The sequence below is a fragment of the Lacerta agilis genome, chromosome 17, assembly GCF_009819535.1.
Source record: "Lacerta agilis isolate rLacAgi1 chromosome 17, rLacAgi1.pri, whole genome shotgun sequence".
NCBI classification, from domain to species: domain Eukaryota; kingdom Metazoa; phylum Chordata; class Lepidosauria; order Squamata; family Lacertidae; genus Lacerta; species Lacerta agilis.
The window spans coordinates 39,246,488-39,271,440 of NC_046328.1; the positions used below are offsets into that span (position 1 = coordinate 39,246,488).

Sequence of the window (24,953 nt, forward strand, 5' to 3'; positions counted from 1 at the left end):
TCTTCGATTGTAATCCTGCGGTCAGAGACTGTCAGCCTTGCTTGTATTTATCGTACGTATGTCATTCCGGGAACATTTTCATCTGAGGAGTGGAGTAAAAAACTTAATTTAAATGAATAACAAAAACTGCCACAGCTCTCCTGCCCCCGCCCTGAATCCTGGGAGTTGTAGTTTGGGTATCAGAGACCCATACAGTCTCACCTATCACAAAACTACCCAGGCACATGCTTCTGGTTATCTATATTTGCTTTCATTGATTTTATCTTTGTTTTAATGATGATGGTTTCATGTATATTCATTTTTAATTGGTTTGTGGATTTGAGCTGTTTATTGGTTTGTAAATTTTCTTAATAAATAGATTTCAGTTCACAGCAAGAGTGAAGAGCTACTAGACCAGTTTGAGAGCCTGTGCAGATGGTAGCATACCAACTTCAGCCAGGAACTGAGGGGGCTTCCAGATCGGGGTTTATTATGGGATGGTTGCTTCTTACGCATGCCATCTTTTTATTTTGTTTTTGTTTCGTTTTTGCAGCATCTACACAACATTACTGGCATCAAAATGCCAGCCCACATTTCTCTCCCATTTAATACAGATTTACTATTCCTGGAGAAAATCCAGTACTGGAAGTTGGGGGGGGGGGAATGGGACACCTGCTGCAACATCTGACTTTCCTGTGTTCCCTACCTGGAAACTCCCAATATTTCCACAGGTGAAGTGGTGGTGATGGCATTGTAACACCCCCAATTGACTCACCCCAAAATTGCCACCTAAGACTCTCCAAGACGGGCAGCTCGAAAAAAATCTCTTTCACTGTATAACGCGTGGGAAATGGCAGTGGGTGTAGACAGGTCCTGTGTATATTTATTTATTGTTACATTTACCTCCCACCTTTCCTCTTAAGCTGCTGAAGGCAGCTTACATGGTTCTTCCCCCTTCCTCATTTTATCCCCGCAACAACCCTGTGATGTAGGCCAGGATGAGAGACAGCAGCTGGCCCAAGGTCATCCATGTGCCTGAGAGGGGAGATTCGAACCCTGGTCTCCCAGGTCCTAGTCTGGCACACTAACCAGATGGGCGGGGTATAAATAATAATAAATTATTGTTATTATACCACACTGTGTGTTAAGAGTCTGGATGTGTCTGCTCAGACGCCCATCTACCCAGGACATTTTTTTGCCTGAGGTAACAAAGCAAGAAACCAAACTGTACCTCAGTCGCCTCTCTCTGGGAATAAAATTACAACAGCCTTTCATTACACCCTAATGAGTTATTTTATTTTTTTATTGCCTTTATATCCTGTTTCCCCTCCCTCCAATGAGTTCAAGGTGGCATACATACCTGGCCCCCTCCTCATTTAATCCCCACAGCATTTAATACATACCTGGCCCCCTCCTCATTTAATCCCCACAGCAACCCTGTGAGGTAGGCTAGGCGGAGAGTGGGTGACTGGCCCAAGGTCTCTTAGTGAGCTTCATGGCCAAGTGGGGATTTGAACCCAGCTCTCTTCCAGGTCCTAGTCCAATACTCTCACCACTATGCCACACTGCCTCTAGAAGACTCCTGAGGTGGCTGCCTGGGGCTGCCAAATGGGAAGGCCGGCCCCAAGGAAGATTTTATTTTATTTTATTATATTTTTTGTGTGGTAACCCACCCTGAGACTGTATACCGGTAGTTAAAGCTATGGTTTTCCCAGTCGTGATGTATGGAAGTGAGAGCTGGACCATAAAGATTGTGGGTCGCCGAAGAATTGATGCTTTTGAATTATGGTGCTGGAGGAGACTCTTGAGAGTCCCATGGGCTGCAAGAAGATCAAACTTATCCATCCTTAAAGAAATCAGCCCTGAGTGCTCACTGGAAGGACAGATCCTGAAGTTGAGGCTCCAGTACTTTGGCCACCTCATGAGAAGAGAAGACTCCCTGGAAAAGACCCTGATGTTGGGAAAGATGGAGGGCACAAGGAGAAGGGGACGACAGAGGATGAGATGGTTGGACAGTGTTCTCGAAGCCACCAACATGAGGGAGGCAGTGGAAGACAGGAGGGCCTGGCATGCTCTGGTCCATGGGGCCACGAAGAGTCGGACACGACTAAACAACAACAACAAATAATAAATAAATTAGGTGTTGTTGGTTTTTTTTAAGAGACTAGGGCGTCGTGGGTGAGGAGCTGAACCCCAAAGAATTCTTCTTCTTCTCTGGCGATCCCTCGTAGCCGAGTATGATTGCCTTCCATGAACACAGTTTTAACAATGAGTCCGTAAGAGACTGTGGAGGCCAATTCTGGACCCACACGTCCTTCCACCGTGGGGACATTGTTTCCTGGGCAGGAGTTGATCACGGTGTGGATTTGCCAAGCGTGCCTTCCTCTTAGCACGTTTCTCCCTTGCGTCCTGAGTTCGAGTGTCTTCAAAGCCCATGACACCTTTGGTAAATGCTGTTCTCCAATTGGAGCACTTGCAGGCATGTGTTTCCCAATTGTTGGTGTTTATATTTCTTTTTTTTAAAAGATTTGCCTTGAGAGAGTCTTTAAACCTCTTTTGTTGACCACCAGCACTACGCTTTCCATTTTTAAGTTCAGAGTAGTGGAGTTGCTTTGGAAGACGATCATCAGGCATCCGCACAACATGACCAGGCCAACGAAGTTGACGTTGAAGAATCATTGCTTCAACACTGGTGATCTTTGCTTCTTCCAGTACACTGATATTAGTTCACCTGTCTCCCCAAGTGATGTGTAAAATTTTTCGGAGACGCCGTTGATGGAATCTTTCAAGGAGTTGGAGATGGCGTTTATAAGTGGTCCTTTACCCAAAGAATTACATCCCTAGCGACTCACATTAAGAAAACCCGAGGTGTGAACCCCATCAACCCAGAGAAGATATTGGGTGGAAGAGCAATGGAAGTCCCTCAAGTTTTCTCCTCATGGGCCGGCCCAGCCATTAGGCAGCAGAGTGAGGTGACTGCCTCAGGCGGCGGACACAGAGGGGTCAGGCAGGCTGGGGCGGCCAGGTGTCGGGGGACTAGTGATGTAAAATTCTCGAGAATAATCTTTTGGAGAATATCCTCGAGAATATTCTTGATTAATGAGAATATTAGAGAATTTTCATTTAAAATAGGAGAATATTCATTTTAATGCCTTGAAAATGATATAATTAGTTAAAACAAAATAAAGAATAAAAAATTCCTTCCAGTAGCACCTTAGAGACCAACTAAGTTTGTTCTTGGTATGAGCTTTCGTGTTCATGCACACATCTTCAGAATTAGTTAAGATACATGTTTGTTCATGGGTAAACTTGTTCAGATGGCAACCCAAAACTGTACAGATACTTTCCTTCAATGGGGCAAATGCAGTGAATTCACATTCTTTGATTTTTTTTGCACCAAACTTGAAAATTAATTGTGAATGACTCACATTAACCATTAAGCCTGCCACTAACCGTATATTTACCATCAACTTGAATTCTAATTAAGTTGCGTATGTATGAAATTTAGCTTTTAAAGTAAAAGGAATATAAAAAACCCTCAGGTCCGCTACAAGAGTATGTGCTTTAATAAGCATATCTGCATGGTACAGTATTTTCAGTGCAACACTAATAAAATCAACATAAAGTTTAAAACAAATCCTATCATTTCCAGAAAATAAAACACAAATAATCAGTAATGACAAGTTACATAACATCAGAAATGCCGATTACTATCTGTTTAGACATGTAAGGCAACACACAACATATTTAAATTATAACTGATAAATTGTCACAAGAAAGACATTTATTTTTAAAAAATGGGCTTTAAGTAACAGTTTGTGGAGAACATTCCCCAGAGAATTTTATAGCAGAGAATATTGTATATTACATTGTAATGTAGCCAAAGCAAATTCCGAGTATATTGAAAAATGTACTTGGCCAATAAATTATTATTCTATTCTATTCTATTCTATTCTATTCTCGAGATGATTTTCATTCTCGAGAATATTCTTCGGAGAATATTCTCACCTCACATCACTACAATTGTTAATTTATTTATTTATTTTTTAAAAAAACGATTGCTTATCACCCTCCCTTATGTTTTGAGCTGTTTCTATTTCAGCTGTAAGCCACCTTGTGTCCCTGTCACAATATTAATAAATATAATATTAATAATAATAGGCGGTGAACGATTCACAAGGAAATGAAAATATCACAGTAAGAGCAGAAGGGAATGCTGGGGGTGGGTTTTTTTGGGGGGGGGTATATTTTCCTTTGCTTTGGGCAACCCAAAATGTCTTGGGGCCGGCCCTGTCCTTAGGCCGCCTCTGAGGGGATTGGGGGGGCTGCCATCATGCTGGGAAATGGGGTTGGAGCAGGATTGTGGCATTTGTGGGGGGCAGAAACAGCCTTGCTGAAGAGACCCACTTTTTTTTCCTTACCCAGACATTTGAAACCCCATAACAGATATTTTAGGGTCTTCTCTATTCTCTTGAATATTTTATTTTAATATTGTATTTTAAAATCTGACCCGCCCTTTCCAGAGCTCATGGTGAAGGGCGCGTGAGAAATGTAATATAACAAGAATAATGCTATACTGGAGGGGTAAATGGGTGACCTTTTTTTTTTTGACAAAAACTTTGTGAGGAATATTTGGGGTTGGCTTCACTTCCTGCCCACCCCCCTCAATTCAGTCACCTCAGCGCTCATGGTTTTTTTTGGGGGGGTGGTGAGGGGTCAACTGAATTATTCCTGTCTTATGGTATTCTTATTTCATAAGATTTATACGCTGCTTGATCGAAAACAAAACCCAAACCCTGAAAGCAGTTTACAGGAAAAAAAAGATTTTAAAAAAATTAAAATTACGAATAAGAAGAATGAATAACCATTTAAGACTTTCAAAAAGTAAAAATGAGTTGCTGCGGATGATGCTGAGAGCCTGAAGTCTCTGGACTCAGGTGAAAATATATGAACATAGGTGAACAATATAACAGGCCGGAGCAGGGACGGGCAAGAGAGGCACTCTGTGCATGCTCAGAGGGAGAGTGGCCTCCTTCGTTCTTCCCTCAGGGATTCCCAGGAGGACAGAGAGGGATAAAGGCAGACCACCCCTCACTTGGGAGGGAAACTGACAGGCCTGCGGAAATAAGAGGAATAAAGGGCATTTCATCCACCTCAAACTCTTCCCTCTGTTTTCTCCTCCCTGTCACACAGCAAAACTGTAAGCTCATGAAGGCAGGGAACCTTTTTTTGGAAAGGGGGCTCTGGCCCATGGATCTCTGGACATGGAATAAGAAGAAGAAGAAGAAGAAAATTTCATTTATGGATGCTTTACAAAATAACAGGAGACTGAGGCAATAACCTTGAAATAATAGGAACATTAGTAATAATACAGTTTTATTTACGGATGCTTTACCACATTGCAGGAGTCTGAGGTGACATCCTTGCAGTAATTGTAAAGGTGGCAACAACATTTTTTTATGGACGATTCACAAAAAGGCAGATATCTATGTAATAGTCACATCAAGCACTTTTCTCTATGTATATGTGGTGATGGAGGAGTAATAGTGTTAGGCTATTACTAAAATGTTTAGGGGTACTCTTGTTTCAACTCAATTAGGCCACCATTTTATAGTTCAGATCGGGGGAAATAAATACAGTAAATGGACAAAAGTACAAAGACTCACAAAATGTTTAGGGGTATGTGTCCCCCTACGTCCCCCAAAGAAAAAAATGCACTAGTATTAGGCTGCAATCACATTCCCCGCTTACTTCTGAGTAGACACAGATTGAGTGTTATCACTGTGGCTGCTTAACCGTTTTCTGTTCTGAATTTTAAATGGTTGTAACCTGCCCTGGGACCTGTTAGTGAAGGGAAGCTAATTAATAATAATAATAATAATAATAATAATAATAATAATAATAATAAAAAACAGTTATTATTCATAATAGTACCAGGGCAGCCACTTTTGAGTCCAGCCATCCATCCCTTGCCTCCCCTCCTTGGAGAGGAACTGACATTTGGGAATCTGATCCTGTGTGCTGATATCAGGCCAGATCCACCCCTAATAAATGCAGTGACAACAACGAAAACAGTTGTTGTTGTTGTTGTTGCTGCTGTTGTTGTTGTTGCTGTTGTTGTTAACCTTAGTGTAGGCAGAGTGCCGGGGTCGGGATTGTTCCTGTGGGATTCAGGCGCCCCTTTGGAGCTCTTCCAAATCTCCAGGTCCATGACCTATTAATTAACGCAATAAATATCAGCCTTGATGACGATGCTGGCGGTGGGATCCCTCCTGCAGGAAAGAGACAGGGACTACTATTAACGATTAACCATTAAGCGACGAATTAATAACCCGCCGTCGCTCCACGGAAGGCTTTGCAAAAAGCAGCACAAAGGGCTCCCCGGGAGAGACGACGTGCATGGACAGAAACGCTGTTGCATTGATCATAATGTTGTTATTGACGGTGGTGGTGATGATGATGAAGGGGGGGTCTCTCCTCCTCCTGCCCCCTCCCTCCTCCCCTCCCTGCCTCCCACCTGCTGCAGAAGGATCCCTCCGTCCTGCAGGAGAGAAGAAGGCAGAGAGGGGAGGGATTAGCTGGGAAGGAGGCGAAGGGAGGGCGAAGCTTAAGCCAGGGAGCCTTCCCCCCCCCGGCCGCCCTCCTGCAGCAGCCTTGAGCTGGAAGGAGAAGCAGGAGAAGCAGGAGGAGGAAGAGGAAGGAGAGGAAGGCGAGGCAAGGAGCTCGAGGGAGGGAGGGAGGGAGGCGCCTTGGCTGCTGCTGCTGCTGCTGCTGCGTCCCCATTGCTTTCCCTTTTGCTCTGTGCACCCTCCTCCCTCCCTCCCTCCTTCCCTGGCGCCCCCTCCCTCCTGTTTAGGGCAAGGGGAGGAAGGGGGAGTGGGGCAGGGCCGCCTCCAGAGAGGGAAGGCAGAGGGGTGGGGAAGCTGGGCTGGGAAAGGCTGGGGCTTGGAGGTCTGCAACTAGGCCTCGCCTTCCCTGGGAAAAGGGAGGAGAAAAAAAAAAACCTCGCCGGAGGAGGGAGAGCAAGGACAGCCAACGGGGGGGGGGTGGTTTTTCTTTTTTATTGTTTTAAAGTAGTAGCAGCAGCAGCAATAATAAAATCCTTGGAAGGCAGGAAGAGCTTGCAAAGGGAGGGGGGGTTATAGGCCACTGCAGAGAGAGAGAGAGACAGAGAAGGGAGAGAACCCCCCTCCAGGGGTAGGAAAAAAGGAGGCGCTGCAGCAGCAGCCAGCAGCAGAGATGGTGGCTGGTGCAGGAGGGGGGCTTTGCTCGCTGCCGCCGCCGCCTCCTCCCTCTGGGCTGATGTGTTTGTCCTTCCTCTTGCCCTGCAAAGATCCAGAGGACTGAGGAGGAGGAGGAGGAGGAAAAGGAGGAAAGAAGAAGAAGAAGGAGAGTGCAAAGGGACGCGCCCGCCCGCCCGCCTCTTCCATGGAGGGTCCCTTCTTTCCTCATTCATTTCAGGAGCTGCATTTCAGGAGCTGCAAAACAACGAGGCTGCTGCTCCCCTTCCAAGGAAAGCTGGGCGAGAGGTAGAGAGGAGAGGAGGAGGAAAACAACTTCGGAGGACATTTTCCTTCCCCCCCCCCTTTTTTTTGCAAGAAGGCTTCTTCACAACAAGGACCCAAAAGCTCCCCTTCCCTACCCCACCCCTTCCCCTTCCCTCCTTTCAACACCCCCTCCCCCATGCCACATTCTGTGTTTGTGTGTGTGTTTTTTACTTAATTTATTCCCCTCTCTGTCTTCCCCTCTCTGCACGACAGCATTGTGTTATGGGATATATGTGTGTGTATATGTGTATACATATACATACATACATGCATATATCCCCGGCTTCTTGATTATGTGTTTCCCCCCAAGAAATAATTAAGAGCCCCCTTTTTTATTTAAATGATCGAACTGGACATTGGCACTGCACATTTTTAATTTATTTATTCAAGATTCTGAGGAGCGAGGAAACCTAAGCTCAGGAAAGAGAAAAGCAACTGATTTGAGGAGATAAGTTGGTTAAATCTCTCTTTCTCTCTCTCTCTCTTTAAAGAGAAAAGGCCACAGCGTAAAAACCCGATATTTTATTTCGTCTGTGTTTTGTGTGTGTGTCTCTCTCTCACTGCAAACAGAAGAACAGCTGGTAAAACTGGATTATAAGGATGTTTTGATCTGTGTTTTGCAGTTAAGACTTTAATATTTGGATGGGAATCTCTGCCTCTATTCCAGTTGGCTCTTCCGATCCCGTTCATAACCTTGGAAAAAGTTTTTTTTTGGGGGGGGGGTAGAGTGGGAGAGTTAATTTGAAAAGGAGAGTTGTCAAGAAGAAGAGGAGGAGAAGGAGAAAGAAGAAGAAGAGGAAGGAGCCAGGTCCCGAAAGGGCTGGGGGACGATGCCTGCAGAATATAAACCCAGGGAGGTGATGGACTGGCAGAACCCAGGCTCTTGACTGCAGGAGGAGAAATCACTTTTTGCCTTCTTGTCTCTCTCTTTGTGGGGAGCGGGAAGGAAGATTTGCAGCGGAAATCATTTTCGCCAGGAAGAAAACGACGCCTCCCACCTCCCGCACGCAGGTAGCCAAAGACCCAGGGTGACCCCCCTGGTGTGCTGGATTTGACCGCAAGCCATGAACATGAGGCCACCTCAGACTGCACTGGACAGGTAGGTGACGGGCGGTGGTTGTTTTCTGGGGGTGGGTTCGTGGTGGGGCTGGTCTTGCTCCAAGTTGCCTTTCCTTGTGGTTGAGGAGGTTTGGTGGCCGCTGGTCAATTTATGAATGGGCGAGCGTAAGCTTGTGCGGGGGAAGGAAGGAAGGATGGCCCCAGCCCAGATGGCTGGTGGGTTGGCCTTCGCTCAAGACGCTGGTAATGGTCATGCGACTTGGCCCTGCCGAGGGGGGAATGCCCTGTCTGGCTTTCTCCCTCTGCCTCTATTGCAGATTCTCTTGGGTTGATCCTTCAGTGCCTTTAAGCAGCTGAACTTTATTCGAGTTGTCCGTCCCCCACACACACTTGCCTTCCAGTTTCCTCGTGTTTGTTTGGTCCTTGGAGGCTATGGTGGTTTTCAAACTTCGTGCCAGGGAATTCTGGGAGGTGTCTGGAGATGGGCAGATCAATCACGGGGGACAAGAAGAGCCTTATTGTGCAACCTATCAACCCTCTATGCCAGGGGTAGGCAACCTAAGGACCGGGGGCCAGATGTGGCCCAATTGCCTTCTCAATCCAGCCCGCAGACGGTCCAGGAATCAGCGTGTCTTTACATGAATAGAATGTGTCCTTTTATTTAAAATGCATCTCTGGGTTATTTGTGGGCATAGGAATTCGTTCATTTTTTATTTTTTTAAAATATATAGTCTGGCCCACCATCTGATCTGAGGGACGGTGGACCGGCCTATGGCTGGAAAAGGTTGCTGACCCCTGCTCTATGCTGAGGGGTGTTGGTGGTATCCCTCCAGGCTGCAACTCCCATCAGCCCCAGCCAGCATGGCCAATGGTCAGGGGTGATGAGAGTTGTAGTTCCAACACCTTGGAGGGCACCCCCTGCTGCATAACGTGGGTGCCATAGCTGAGCACAGAGTGTGTTCTGGGGTGCCCTGTTATGTTGAGATCCAGGTGGCCAGGGCTCTGCATGGACTAAGCGTGCTCCATAGAGCATCCCCCAGAATCCTTAACAATACACACAATACAATTCCCTGGCAGGTAGGTCAGTGGCTTGGGAACTATCCAGCCTGGAGGTGGAGCGTCTGGAACGCCCAAACATCCCACGTAGGGCCCACTTTGTGATAAACCTCATTGACGAAGCAGCGCCCTGGTGTGATCCCACGTATGCGCTGGAGGAGTTGCAACAGCCTGGCTGTCACCACCCTAAATATCAGCGCGTGGCCGGTGGTGTGAACCCATGAACCACGACCAAACAACGTCTGATTCCATCAGCCGCCAGAGTTAATGGGCTTGAGTTTACAAAATGGGCAATTCACAGAAGACGGGTCCGTCAATTGCTCCTAAGTGTGATGGCTGTGTTGAAACATCCACATCCAGGGCAGTCTACTTCTGAAGCCCGCCTGGTGTTTTCCCTCACCCCCTCCTTGCTGGCTTCCTGGAGACACCTGTGAGAAGCAGGATGCTGGACTTGACAGCACTGGCCTGATGCAGCAGCACAAAGCTCCTCCACAAAGCCTGTGGCAAGTTAACCGCCTGGCCTAACTTAAGGTGTTGGTACAAAAGCCATAGGAGCTGGGACCCACATACTTCCTGGGACGCCTCCCCCAATACCTTCCTGTCATTGCTTTTTGATCCATAGTGGAGGTCCTGCCCATGGGTGAGGCTTGTGGTGTGGGGCAGGGCTTTCTCTGTGGAGGCCCCCCACTTGTGGAACTCGCTTCCGGCTGAGGTTCAGTTGTCCCCCTCTCCCGTTTTGTCAACGTTCAGGATATTAAAGCGTATTTATTCCATCAGGCTTTTAGCAGCTAGTGATGAATATTCTTAACAAACTGATTTGTAATAATGTTAGCTGTTGTTTTGTGATAGTTGCATTGTGTTTCAAGGCGGTTCTTGGCTTCCCTGGACCTTGCCAAGAGGAAGATCAGGATATGAGGGCAATGAGTATATAAATCCCGCCCCCGCCACCATGACCGAAAGAGCCCCCACAATTGAATAACTGAAGGGGAAAGGAAGGCTCATGTCCTGCTCGTGGGCTTCCCACGATGGTTGGCCACTGTGAGGACAGGAGGCTGGATTGGATGGTCCTCCTGTGGCCTGATCCAGAAGGCGCTGCTTAGGTTCTTGTAACTAATTCTGAAGCATAAAGTGCTTCTGATGGTCGCTGGTGGTAAATTTTCTATCGCATTTCTGTTCACCTTTGTAAACGTCTGTTTGCCTTTGGCGGGGTGAGGACCTTAATCAGACCGGCAGCCCTTGTGGGCCGTGTTTGATGGGCCACCCGGACTGCCCGCTTGTTCGCTGATGTTCATGGTGACATCTGATGGGTGGTGACTTCAGGCCTGCTTTCTGCTGTGCGATTGGATTCCCCGTGGATCCAGCCACACCTCACCTCAGGCGTGGGACAGGTGGACGCTGTCTGGGAGGAGCTGGGCCAAACTTGACCTGTGGGTCAGAAATTCCCCACCCCTGGCCTGTGACGCTGTAATGCCTTGGGGGTGGGAAGGCACGAAGGCTTTTTTTAAAAGTAGGGCGAGGGGGTTTGGGGGTTTGCCTTCTACTTTTTCCTCTTCTTCCACAGCCACCTGATGTTGGTCTGTGTTGGCAAACGGGAGGCGGAAGTGTTTGCAGATCCATATCTTCTATTTCAAATATTCTGCACCCTGCTTTTCCATGGGTTTTTTTTTACAGCAGTGAGTCACGTTAAAAGATGTGGTTAAGTGACATCAGCACTGCGAAGTCAGCAGCAAAAGGGACGGTGCAAGAAATCATAGAATTCTAGAGTTGGCGTCCATTTCTGGGGCCCCCAAGGATCATCTAGTCCAACCGTCTGCTATGCAGGAATCGCAGCTCAAGCATCCCTGACAGATGGCCACTCAACCTCTGCTTAAAAAAACTTACAAGGAAGGAGAGTCCACATTCTTCCTAGGTCATCCCTTCCATTGTCAAACTGCTCTTACTGTCAGAAAGTTCTTCCTATTGTCTTTCTTGTAACTTGAATATATTGGTTGGAGTCCTGTTCTCTGGAGCAGCAGAAAACAAATTTGCTCCATCTTCCTCGTGACACCCCTTCAGATATTTGAAGATGGCTATCATATCCTCTCTCAGTCTTCTAAGGCTAAGCATACCCAACTCCAGCTGTTCCTCAAAAGGCTTGGTTTCCAAACCCTTGGTCATCTTGGTCGCCCCCTTCTGCACACACTCCAGCTTCTCAATATCCTTAAAGAGGGGGCCCCAGAAATGGACGCAAGACTCCAGGTGGAGTCTGGCCAAGGCAGGATACAGTGGTACTATGCACGGATGTAGCCAGGCCTTATGTTGGGGGAGGGGGCAGAACCGAGCTACCTGTGACACGATTGGTCAGTTAAGTATTTTTGTTTATTTACTTGATGGGGGGGGCAGCTGCCCCTCCCCACCATGGCTACGCACATGGTACTATGACTTCCTTGAAACCAGAAAGCACTTTGCTGTGCCAAGTACCGTATTTTTCGGTCCATAAGGCGCTCCGGACCACAAGACGCACTTGTTTTTTAAAGGGGAAAAACCAGGGAAAAAATATTTTCCTGGTTTTCCTCCTCTAAAAAACACGGAGGGGAGTGCTGGAGGGGAAGCCCCTTCTCCCTTCACAGCGGCTCATCCCCGCTTCCTTAAAGGGACATGGGGACGAGGGGAGAAGGTTTCTCCCCTCCTCCCCATGTCCCTTTAAGGCAACAGGGGATAAGCCTGCTTTTGGCATCGGGGCGCAGGGTGGTGGAGAAAGCAGCAGCATCCCCGCTGTTTCCTCCACCATCCCATGCCTTGCACCGATCCCAAAAGCCTGCTTTTGGGATTGGCGGGCAGCACGTGGGGTGGTGGAGGAAATCCTCTACCAACCTCCCTGCCGCCCACCGATCCCAAAAGCAGGCATCGCAGCTGCCTCCCTCCACCTCCCGCCGAATACGGCGGGGGATGGGGGGAGGCAGCAGAGATGTTGGTGGTTCGTGGAGCTGCTGGCACGATCCACCAACATCCCCTTTGCTCCCCGCCGCCTCCCCCCATCCCCTGTCGCATTCGGCGGGAGGTCGGGGGAAGCGGCGGAGGTGTTGGTGGATCGTGCTAGCAGCTCCGTTCACGGAGCTGCTGGCACGATCCACCAACATCCCCTTCGCTTCTTGCCGCCTCCCCCCATCCCCCGTCGCGTTCGGCGGGACGTGGGGGGAGGCGGCGGAGGTGTTGGTGGATCGTGCTAGCAGCTCCGTGAACGGAACTGCTGGCACGATCCACCAACATCCCCTTCGCTTCCCGCCGCCTCCCCCCATCCCCCGTCGCGTTCGGCGGGACGTGGGAGGAGGCGGCGGAGGTGTTGGTGGATCGTGCTAGCAGCTCCGTTCACGGAGCTGCTGGCACGATCCACCAACATCCCCTTCGCTTCCCGCCGCCTCCCCCCATCCCCCGTCGCGTTCGGCGGGACGTGGGAGGAGGCGGCGGAGGTGTTGGTGGATCGTGCTAGCAGCTCCGTGAACGGAGCTGCTGACACGATCCACCAGCATCCCCTTCGCTTCCCGCCGCCTCCCCCCATCCCCCGTCGCGTTCGGCGGGAGGTCGGGGGAAGCAGCGGAGATGTTGCTGGATTGTGCTAGCAGCTCCGCTCGCCGAAAGAAGCTTCTTTCGGTGAACGGAGGTGCTGGCATGATCCAGCAACATCGCTGCTGCCTCCCCCCACCTTCCGCCGAACGCGACGGGGGATGGGGGGAGGCAGTGGGAGCGAAGCCTTCGCTCCATAAGACGCACAGCGATTTTCCCTTCCATTTTAGGAGGGAAAAAGTGCGTCTTATGGAGCGTAAAATACGGTACCCTCTAAGAGACCCATCTTGCCTTCATCCCGCTCCTGATGGGTCTGTTTGAGGAAGGAGTTCCATGCAGCTGTAGAATAGATTTTTTAAATAAAAAAATAAATAAATTCCTTCCAGTAGCACCTTGGAGACCAACTAAATTTGTTACTGGTATGAGCTTTCATGTGCATGCACACTTCTTCAGATACCTGTGCATGCACACGAAAGCTCATACCAATAACAAACGTACTGGTAGTTGGTCTCTAAGGTGCTACTGGAAGGAATTTTTTTTATTTTGTTTCGACTACGGCAGACCAACACGGCTACCGACCTGTAACTAGATTTTTAAAATTTTGTTTTCTTTTTTAGAAGGATTTACTTATTGCTTTTTCACACAACATAACAAATCAGTGTACAAAATAATTTAACAGTATTGTAAAACTTGCAGTAAAACACTCGTACCTATAAAAGCACAGGTAGATTGTACGTCACAACCTCTATGCCCAAATCCTCATCCCACTGGACATGGTGAGAGCAGCAGGCTTCCTTTCTTCTCCATGGTCTTGAGGACAAGTGGCCCATCCATGTCTTTTCTCACATGAAATGGGGAGGCAGACTCCTTCTCTGGCTGAAGGAGAGGGCTAGGTTGGTCTCCCTTTGCTATGACATTTTTCCTGGGAGACAGTGGGTGCCGTCTCCCAAGGGCTGCTAGTCCTTGACCAGTGGCAGAAGGACCCATCCTGCGCTTCCCTTCTGCTTTGGTAGCTGATCTGAGGATTAACATGTCTGTGAGGCCTGGTCCTAAAGAGCGATGATAATCCCAATTATGTATTCTCCGGTAGTATTTATCCTCCAGTGGAAAGGGTCGTAACTCAGCGGTAGGTACAGCATCTTCTTTGCAAGCAGAAGGTCTCAGGTTCATTCCCTAATGGCATCTTCAGGGAGGGCTGTGTAAAAGTCCAGTCAGTGTGGACAATGCTGAGCTTGAGGGACTTGAAAGAAGCAGCTTCCTATGTTCATAAGAAAATAAGGAGAGTCTACTTCATCAGGCTAAATGGGGCCCATCTAGTCCAGCATCCTGTGCCCAATAAGATGCCACAAGCAGGATGCGAGCACAAGAGCTCTCTGCCTTTGGTTTCCAGCAACTGGAAGCATCCTATGGGTGTGTGTCTTGGGGGCGGGGAGAGTGGAGGAACCACCTACTTAATTATTTGTGGCCCTCCTTAACCCTGGCCAAATTCCTTGCTCTGTCTTTGAGACTGGAAACAGCAGATACCGCTTGCCCTCTTCAGCCCAGTCTTAGGCCTTAGATGGAGATGGTTCCTTTAGAGTTAGCAGTGTTAGAAACGCAGATATAGATGCTGATCACCAAATGGCACCTTAAACCTGGGTTACGGTCGCCATAACAGAACGTCTAGGTGGCAATTTTTTATAATGAAATAATAATAATAATAATAATAATAATAATAATAATAATAATAATAATAATAATATTTCATGAGAGGGGATTTGGACCCTGATCTCCCAAGTCCTGGTCCTGCACTCTTAACTAACAAGAAAGAAGATTCCACCTAAACATTAGGAAGAACTTCCTGACAGTAAGAGCTGTCCGACAGTGGAATTTGCTGCCAAGGAGTGTGGTGGAGTCTCCTTCTTTGGAGGTCTTGAAGCGGAGGCTTGACAGCCATCTGTCAGGAATGCTTTGATGGTGTTTCCTGCTTGGCAAGGGGGTTGGACTGGATGGCCCTTGGGGTCTCTTCCAACTCTAGGATTCTATGATTCTATTATTCTAACTACTACACCACACTGGCTTCCTGCAGTACTTCTGCTATGGGGCAGCTATATAAATTAAGTAGGTAAATGAATAAATATGGGGAACCCAAAATGTACTTGACTTTGTTACATTCTGGATTGTTTTATGTTTTAATGAGTTGTAAACCACTTTTGAGATTCCCCCCCCTTTAAAATATAGAGGGGTATAGAAATGAAATCATTCGTTCATTTTCATTTAGAACATTTAATAAACCACTTGTTGGGAAATATATATATACAGTATATATATCAGTAACGAATCATCAATGACTGCAGATCTTAGAGCAGAGGTGTAGTCATCCATTCCCTGGCAGACTTGTGACTCCTCCTGTCAGCAATCCTGCTGCAGCATTTTGTACTATTCCGTTGTAATAATAACATATGGTCTTTTTACCCTGGCCTTTGACCCATCCTGTTCTTCTGATATTTTGAGCATTTTCACTTATTTTAATCTAAAGGAGGTGGCAGGTGTAATCTCAGAGCCTCCGTCTATAATCTTTGAGAATTCTTGGAGAACAGGTGAGGTTCCTGCAGACTGGAGGTAGGCAAATATTGTTCCCATCTTCAAAAAGGGGGGGGGGGAAGAACACCCAGGTAACTACCAACTGGTGAGCTAGACATCAATCCCAGGAAAGGTCCTAAAACAGATAATTCAACAGTTGGTCTGTGAGCACTTAGAAAAGGATGCTGTGACCCAGAATGAGTTTCTCATCAACAAGTCATGCCAGATGAATCTCGTTCCTTTTTTTGATAGAGTTACAAGCTTGGTGGATCAGGGGAATGCTGTGGATGTAGTGTATCTTGATTTCAGTAAGGTTAAAGTCCGCCATGATATTCTTGCGGAGAAGCTAGTAAAATGTGGGCTGGACGAGGTACAGTGGATGCTCGGGTTGTGAACGTGATCCGTGCAGGAGGCACATTCGCAACCCACAGCACCACGTCTGCGCACGTGCGGGTTGTGATTTGGAGCTTCTGCGCATGCGCCGAAACCCAGAAGTAACCTGTTCTGGTACTTCTGGTTTCGGTGCGGTGCGCAACCCGAAAACACGTAACCTGAAGCGTCTGTAACCCGAGGTATGACCATAACTGTTAGGCGGATTTGTAGCTGGTTGACTGACCAAACCCAAAGAGTGCTCATTAATGGCTTATCACCATCCTGGAAAAAATTTCTGCAGGGTTCTGTCCTGGGGCCATTGTTGTTCAGCGTCTTTATAAATGATTTGGATGAAGGAATTGGGATGCTAATCAAATTTGCAGATGACACAAAACTCGGAGTGGTAGCTAATGCCACATAAGACAGAATTGGGATTCAAATTGACCTTAACAGATAGAAGAACTGGGCCCAAACTAACAAAATGGATTTCAGTAGGGACAAATGTAAGAGTCTGCACTTCGCCTGGAATAACCAGCTGCACAAATATAAGATGGGGACACCTGGCTTACCAGTAGTACATGTGAAAAGGATCTAGGAGTCTTTGTGGACCACAAGCTTAACATGACCAAAGGAAAGCTAATGTTATTCTAGGCTGCATCAGCATTAGTCTAGCGTCCAGATCAAGGGAAGGAATAGTCCCACCCTATTCTGCCTTGGTCAGACCATACCTGGAGTATCATGTCCACCAAGATGATCAAGGATCTGGAAACCAAGCCTCATGAGGAATGGTTGAAGGGGTTGGGTACGTTTAGCCTGGAAAAAAAGGAGACTGAGAGGAGATATGGTAGCCACCTTCAGATATCTAAAGGGCTGTGGCATGGAAGATGGAGCAAGCTTGTTTTCTCCTCCTCTGGAGGATAGGATCTGAACCGATGGATTCAAGTTCAAGGAAGGAGATTCTGACTAAACATCAGGAAGAACTTCTGACAGTAAGAGCTGTTTGACAGTGGAACGGTCTCCCTTGGGAGGTGGTGGGCTTTCCTTTCTTGGACGTTTTTAAGCATAGGTTGGACGGGCATCTGTCATGGATGCTTTAGTTGAGATTCCTGCATTGCAGAGGGTTGGACTAGATGGCCCTTGGGGTCCCTTCCAACTCTATAATTCTGTGATTTTTATGTGGTTGTAGCTTGTGCTGGGACCTCATGGGAAAGGCCATGTAAGACATAAACAAATGAAGAGCAGCAATGAATGATGACAATTGAAAATACTATATGAACCAGTATTCACATGACAGTGAGTAGGCATCTACCATATATCTGCATTATATTCCTGCCCCCCATGTCTTGTAAGAATGCAATCCTAAATAGATCGGCTCAAAAGTGAGCCCCATTAAGTTCAGTGGCACTCATTCCCAGTTTAGTGGGTATAGAATTGTGACCTGAGCGTTGTGCATATTTGCATAACCTGATGTGCATCTTAACAGCTTAAGAGGTGAAAGCAAAGTCTCAGGTCTCTGCAAACCACACTTGTAAGGTTGCACAGATAATAATAATAATAATAATAATAATAATAATAATAATAATAATAATTTGTACCCCGCCCATCTGGCTGAGTTTCCCCAGCCATTCTGGGCGGCTTCCAACAAATATTAAAATACATTAAAATGTCACAGATTAAAAACTTCCCTAAACAGGGCTGCCTTCAGGTATTTTCTAAATGTCAGGTAGGTGTTTATCTCTTTGACCACTGATGGGAGGGCGTTCCACAGGGCAGGTGCCACTACCGAGAAGGCCCTCTGCCTGGCTCCTTGTAGCTTTGCTTTTCGCAGTGAGGGAACCACCAGAACCGCCAGGGTATAGGGTTTGTGCTTGGCAATTACAGGTGTTTCTTTTCTTCGGTGAGTAAGGAGACTATCTTTAGCCCTCCAGATGTTGCTGGACTGCAAGTTGCACTTGCCCCCAGCAGCCAGCAAGGCCTGCAAGATCTGGGGACCACCAGGTTGAAATTGACATGGCTGGAGCTGCAGCCATTTGATGCGGGGGTGGGTGGGTGGGTGGGCAGGTAGCCCCCATGGAGTCCTCCAGATGTTGCGGGACTCCTACTCCCATCAGTCCCAGACAGCTGGAGCGGGGGTCAGGGAGGAGGAGGATGGGAGTTGGGAGTCCAGGAACAACAACTGGAGGTCACTAGATTTGGAAAGGCTTGATGCTTTAAAAAAACAACAAGATAATTTAGCATCATAACATTGGGCCACTGGTCAGGAGTTTTTCCTGGCCCTGATCATGAGTGGCTAGAACTAGCTAATTATTGTCTAATGTGGAAAGTGGCTCCTTTATACTCATCCGTAGGAGAGCAGCCCCTTGGATCAGTTCTGCACTCTTTGTAAAACAAGAAAGTGTGTCCCTGTGCGGAAGGAGAAATAAACAGCTGTGTCTCTTGTCTGTTTAAAAGTTGTGGTAACTTGGCGCAGGGTTTAGAGCAGGGGTAGGCAACCTAAGGCCCGTGGTCCGGATGCGGCCCAATCGCCTTCTCAATCTGGCCCACGTGCGGTCCGGGAATCGGCGTGTTTTTACATGAGTAGAATGTGTGCTTTTTAAAAAAATGCATCTCTAGGTTATTTGTGGGGCATAGGAATTTGTTCATTTCCCCCCCCCCCCAAAAAAAATATAGTCCGGCCCACCATGTGGTCTGAGGGATGGTAGACCGGCCCACGATTGAAAAAGGTTGCTGACCCCTGGTTTAGAGAGGCTCTCTGACTGAGGGGGTGGCGGAATCCCCTCCCAATGTGTGGCCGATGGGTGCTTAATCTGCCAGTAGGATGATGATGGAGGAGGAAGAGGAATCCCCCCCTCCTTCCTCCAGTTTCTCTCAGATGATTGACAGCAAGCAATTGGGCTGAGGCGCGCTCTGCCCTTGCAGGAGTTAAACCTTCCCAGGAAGCAGCAGCCTCCGCCACAGCGGAATCAGCCCACGTCCATCCCGCACAGGAAATCAGATTAACTGTCTGGACAAGGGCAGTGGTGCTGAAGGGGGCGGCTTTATCTCTCTGAATGTCAAGCGGAGTTGGACAGAAGCTTCTTGGCTGCTGCTCTTTCTCAGTTACTGGCCGAAGCCTCCGGTGGAAATATTCCTCTTTCTATCCATTGCCCCAGGCACATGTGGAGGAACCCTCTCCATCAGAGGCGTTCTCCGGCCAGGAGCTCCTCTTTCCTCACCTTCTTGTCTTTATTTCCAGTAGTGGACCCATAGGACCACACAAGCTGCTTCCCCACTCCACTCCACACCTCCCACTCCCACACAGCATATTATTATTATTATTATTATTATTATTATTATTTATACCCCGCCCATCTGGCTGGGTTTCCCCAGCCACTCTGGTTGGCTTTCAACCGAATATTAAAAACAATACAGCATTAAGCATTAAAAACTTCCCTAAACAGGGCCGCCTTCAGTTGTGTTTTAAAAGTAAAATAACTGCTTATTGCCTTGGCATCTGCTGGGAGGGTGTTCCACAGGGCAGGTGCCACCACAGAAAAGGCCCTCTGCCTGGTTCCCTGTAACCTCACTTCTCGCAGGGAGGGAACCACCAGAAGGTCCTCGGCGCTGGACCTTAGTGTCCTGGCTGGACGATGGGGGTGGAGACGCTCCTTTAGGTATACTGGACCGAGGCTGTTTAGGGTTTTAAAGGTCACACACTAGCAACACATCCTATGGAATTCTATTCGTGATATTCTATCTGCTCAATCAGAATGAATTTCAGGAACCGAAAAGTCCTATTGAAAAGTAAGGCTTCTGAGCCGTCTGGCCCCAAAATGGCAGCTAGGCGTTCTGTTTTGGCAACTGTGACCCGGGTTTAAGGAGCCGTTTGGCATCTTGCTTATATATCTGAACTTCTAACACTGCTCCCACAGGATTTCTTTAGAAGAAGACTAGGGAAATTCATGGAGGAGAGGACTGTCGATGGCTACTAGCCACAATGTCTATCCTCTCTGCAGCTGGAGGCACCTGTGATTCTGGGTACCAGTTGCTGGAACCCGCAGGGGTTTTCTCTTGCGTTCAGGTCCTGCTAGAGGGCTTTCCGAAAGGGGCTCACGGTTTGCCACTGTGAGGCGAGGATGCTGGACTCGATGGGCCACTGGCCTGATCCAGCAGCCAGGCTCTCCTTACGCTACTATGTTCTTAGGCTTGGCTGCGTGTTGTCACAACTGTGAAATGCATCCTAGAGCACACAGTTAAAACTGGCATTTGCTTGCGTGAATTGTGTTGATGGCCAGCAACTTAAAATAGTATTAAAAGGGGCTCTGGATTATTCCCAGAGCCTTTGCAGGCCACTGAGCTAGACAGACCCAGAACTGTAACTCTGGATAAGGCAGTTTCCTCTCTTCCTGCTTTCTCGGACTCACCTTCCACCTGTCTGTGTATGCATGCATAGGAATGGTTGGTTTTGAAGTCAGAAATTATGGCAAAAATGGGGAGAGTGCTGCTGTTGTGCTGGTGGGCTTCCCATTGGGGCACCTGGTCGGCCCCTGTGAGGACAGGAGGCTCAACTAGACGGGCTCTTGGACTGATCCAACAGCAGCCAGGCTCTTCTGGTGCTCTTAGTGTTTCTGGTAGTCTCCAAAATCATCTCAGCAGCCAATTTTAGCTAATTTTGTTTACAAGATTAGAATATTAGAAAGCTCAGAGGAAGGTGCGTGTGTCTGTGTGTTTGAAACACTATTAATAGCCTTGTAAGACACTCCTCTTGGTCGGGAGATTGACAGGCTGGTCTATTTCTGCTGGCGAGGCAACCCCGGTTAGTTAGTCAGAGAAATTGCGCTGGTCTCTCTCTCTCTCTCTCTCTCTCTCTCTCTCTCTCTCTCTCCCTGTTTTTCCCTTCTGCAAGGCATGAGTTCGGTGTGGTGAGCTGGAAGATTACACTTAGCCACTTGCAAATCAATCTCTCTCTCTCTCTTTCCCCGAGTTGACCCACTTTGAGGACTTGATCCTGCCTCCCCCCCCCCCACATAATCTCCTAATTGCAGCATTTTGTTCCACTCTGGCTTCTGAGATGGCAACGTTTTATTAGCCTTCTCTAATACATACATACAAGCAGCTAGAGAGGGTTTCTTTTCTTTTCTCTTTCTCGTTCTCCGGGTCCTTCTGTGTGGGTCTCCCTATTTCCCCCACCCCCATCCTGACGTGTCTCCCTGGAAGGAAATGCAGGGAAATTGAGGGCTGGGTGAGGTGGGGTGAAGACGACCAGGCAGTTGCATTACCTGGGCTGGTTTTAACCTGCCAGTTTTATCCCTGCACCTTCAGTCATTTCCAGTTGAACTCAGCAGAGTTCCATACTGGCTGGTCACTCCAAGAACTAAGAATGAATACCCGAGTTGGCTTTCCCCCTCTTCCTTCCCCAATCTCTTTTCCTTTTGTGTCGTGTGTTTTTAGATTTGTTAGCCTGATGGGGGCACGGACTGCCCAGCTACTAGTATTTGCAAACTGTTCTTGGGACCCCTGCCTTTTTTGCCAGAGCAGGATTTTTAAAAGCTGCAAACAAACAAACAAACAAACAAACAAACAAACAAACAAGAGCAGGCTCTTTTTTTGGGTGTGGGTAATTTGGAAGTAGGGCTTGCTACAAAATATTTGCCTTGATTGGGGCTGCCACTGAAAGTGAGTCAGGCTCCGTGGGAACAAGCTGGAGGAGGATCTGTCAGTTGGGGAGGGGGCAGCGACTGCTTGCCATTAGCAGCCCCTCAACTCAATTTCAGGCTCTTGCTCTGTTGAGACTCTGGCCTTCTTCACATGTCTGTGGTCCTGCTGTGCCTGAGGGCAACATCCTGTTTCTGACCACTGGCCTTCCTCCAGGTTCTCTGCAGCACACTGCCCCTGCAGCTGGAGGCTCCATTTTTGCCCTTCGTTGTGGGCCAGTTTCCGCCCTGGCAGTCAGGCACCCACACAGCTGCCTCCTTGGTGTCAAGGAAACATACAGGGCAGGCCTAGAGGAGGAGCTGAAGTGAAAAGAAGGAACATCATCATCCTCACAATGATGCAGTTCATGCTTTCAGTCCTAGTAATGTGCAAAGTGTGGGAGGGCAGGCCCCTGCCCAAAAGGGGCTTCAGATTGATAATTTCATATTTAGGACAATACCTTTATTGGGGCCAGCGGACCACCACTGCACCTTGTGGCATTGAGTTCCAGAAGTCAGTTCTGTGTTTGTGCCAAGAAGGAGCCCCTCTTTGGGGGGAACTCTCTTATTATTTTCCCTTCCTGCCAAACAGCTCCATAGGTGGGTGCCTGGGTGTTTTTTTGGGGGTGCTTTAGTGCTTTCGGGTCCAATGTGGTGATTTCTGGGGGCGGGGGAGGGAGGGGAAGAGGAAAGGGAGGGCTGTGAGCACGCGGAGGAGGTGGCAGACCGCCGGGTTGGTAGGGAATCTTTGCCGGCTGGGAAGCCAGTGGAAATCGCAATGCAGTGGCTTACGGCCTCAGCTTTTTAGCAAAGGCAGACTTGAAAAAATAAAGCACAGAAGAAAACGGGGGAAGTGTGTGTGTGTGTGTGTGTGTGTGTGTGTGTGTGGAGGTGGTCCAAAGGGAACACTGATCTGATGGAAGGAGGATGTAATTACCTTCCTTTGCCTCCTTCCATGCCTGTAATTGTGGTTTCGGAAAGACATTCCGTGTTGTGCAAATGTGCTTGCTGAAGCAAGACGGTTGAGCGCCTCTTTCCTTTCCATGGGGTGGGGCATGTGTGTGTGTGTGTTTGTTTGTGTGTGTTTGTGTGTGTGTGTGTGAGAGAGAGATTTCTCTCTTTCTCATTCTCTCTCTTACACACACAGACCCTTATTATTGGTTGTTTGGATGTTTTTCCGTAACACCTTTTGCTCTGATTTGGTTCTCTGCCCTTTTGTGGAGGGGGTTCTCAAACCCTGCTAATTTCTCTCTCTTTTTTTGGCAGGGGTCCGCCCCCCCCACCTTATTTTTTTGCTTTTCCATCTGCTGATCTTGCATTCGCCAGCCTTGCCTCCCCCCCACCACGTGTTTTCACAAATAAGCTCCCGTTTGTGCTCATTTACATATCATAATAATTATTTTGGGGGGAGGGGGGAGAGGCTTGTGGAAGCCTCGGAATTACCCAGACTGTGTTTATACTGGAGCTTGAGATCTCTGCATCGGCTCTTCTCTCTCCAGATGGTAATTATTTCCTTCTGAGATCAGGAAAAAAACGCCTGTCTTTATCTCCCGTTTTCACAGGAGGTGATGGGTAAGGGTGCATGTTTGGGGGGGGTGTTGTTGCCCCCCCCAATAAGAGCAAAGGTACTTTCCCCTTCCCCCTCCACCCCCTGCAAAGGCCACACAGCAAGCTGGGGTCGAGCCCACGTAGCAAAAACAGGAATTCCTGGCCTCCAGGCTCAAACCACAGATTGCTGGAAGTCTTGCCCTCCTTTTTGCTAAAATCCTCTCCTGCTCCTGTCAAAGTCTCTTGTGCCCCTTGGCATTTTTGGCAAAGGGATCCATTCCCTTCCCTGCGCCACCAGAGCAGACCCAAAGAGAGGTTTTTTAGGTTGCCTTTGTTGCTGGAGACTACAAGCCTTACCCAACCCAGTGCCCTCCAGGTGTTCTGGCCTTGCAAGCCCCAGCCAGCCCTGGGGCTGAGGGTAGGTGTGGCTGCGCTAGTTTTTGACCTGCAGACCAGGGAAGCTGAATGTTGGCAGGTTCAGAACAGATAAAAGGAAGTCCTTCTCTGCGCAGCGCATAGTTATAAACTATGGGACTCCCTCCCGAGGGATGGCAGGAGAAGAGGGTTGGACAGGTTCATGGATGAGGAGAAGGCCATCAATGGCTACAAGCCTCCATGGCTGAGGCAGCAATGCTTCTGCCTAGCAGTTGCTGGAAACTGCAGGAGCAGAGAGTGCTGTGGTGCCCGGGTCCTGCTTGCGGGCTTCCTATAGGCACCTGGTTGGCCACTGTGAGAACAGGATGCTGAACTAGATTTGCCCCCCTTGGGCCTGATCCACGAGCGCTTATCTTGCGTTCTCCTGAATCACCGTGACCAGCCTCTCTCTGCCTCTCTCTTCCTGTGCTGTGCTTGATGGTTGCTGTGTGTTGTGGCCCGGGCTTCCCCAGCCTGGTGCCCTCCAGATGTTTTGGACCACAACTCCCATCGCCTCCACCCCGTGCTACCTGCCAGCATTTGAGATGCAGCCCAATGCATGGCGCCTTTTTCCCTGCAGTGCAGGAGAATGTGAAACTGAGCTCCTTTGCAGCACTTCATGCCTGATCTTGCAGAGGGCTGCCCAGTGGACAGAAGTAGCAATTAGAAAAATGGTGTGTTGAGCTGCCTTAAACATCCCCCCCACAAACCCACAAATCTTTACACCGTAGACATGTGTGGTTACTTCAGCACTGGAATAAACAACAGCTGTGAATCTTGGTTTTGCAGGGGCCTAACTGTATGTTGTGTTAATTGAGTGTCGGGAAACAGTAAGGGGTCGGGGTGTGTGTGTGTGTGTGTGTGTGTGTGAGTGAGAGAGAGAGAGAGAGAGAAGTGCAAACAAGGAACCTGCACATGTTCAAAGGCATTTTGGTTGTCAGTCTGTTTTTAAATACAGTGGTACCTTGGTTTAGGAACAGCTTATTTTAAGAACAACTTGGGTTTAGAACGCTGCAAACCTGGAAGTACCGTAGGTGTTTTGGTTTGTGAACTTTGCCTCGGAAGCAGAACATTTCGCTTCTTGTTGAGTGTGTTCCATTTGTAAATTGAGTCCCCCGCTGCTATAGGAAAGCACGCCTTGGTTGAAGAACACTGGTTTAAGAACGGACTTCGGAACGGGTTAAGTTCGTAAAGCAAGGTA

At 48.2% G+C, this 24,953-nt stretch overlaps 1 protein-coding gene across 4 annotated transcripts in view; it reads left to right on the top strand.

The window, feature by feature from the left end:
• Window positions 1-8,320: 8,320 nt before the first annotated feature.
• ARHGEF11 (Rho guanine nucleotide exchange factor 11) overlaps window positions 8,321-24,953 on the top strand; it is a 52,406-nt gene continuing 35,773 nt past the window's right edge. For 3 of the 4 annotated variants that reach the window (XM_033174496.1, XM_033174497.1, XM_033174498.1), the window contains exon 1: window positions 8,321-8,625. In XM_033174496.1, coding sequence (XP_033030387.1) covers window positions 8,591-8,625 — 35 coding nt within the window. In that variant the 5' untranslated portion in view covers window positions 8,321-8,590. The remainder of the gene's footprint in view (window positions 8,626-24,953) is intronic. The other variant, XM_033174499.1, reaches the window with a different exon arrangement.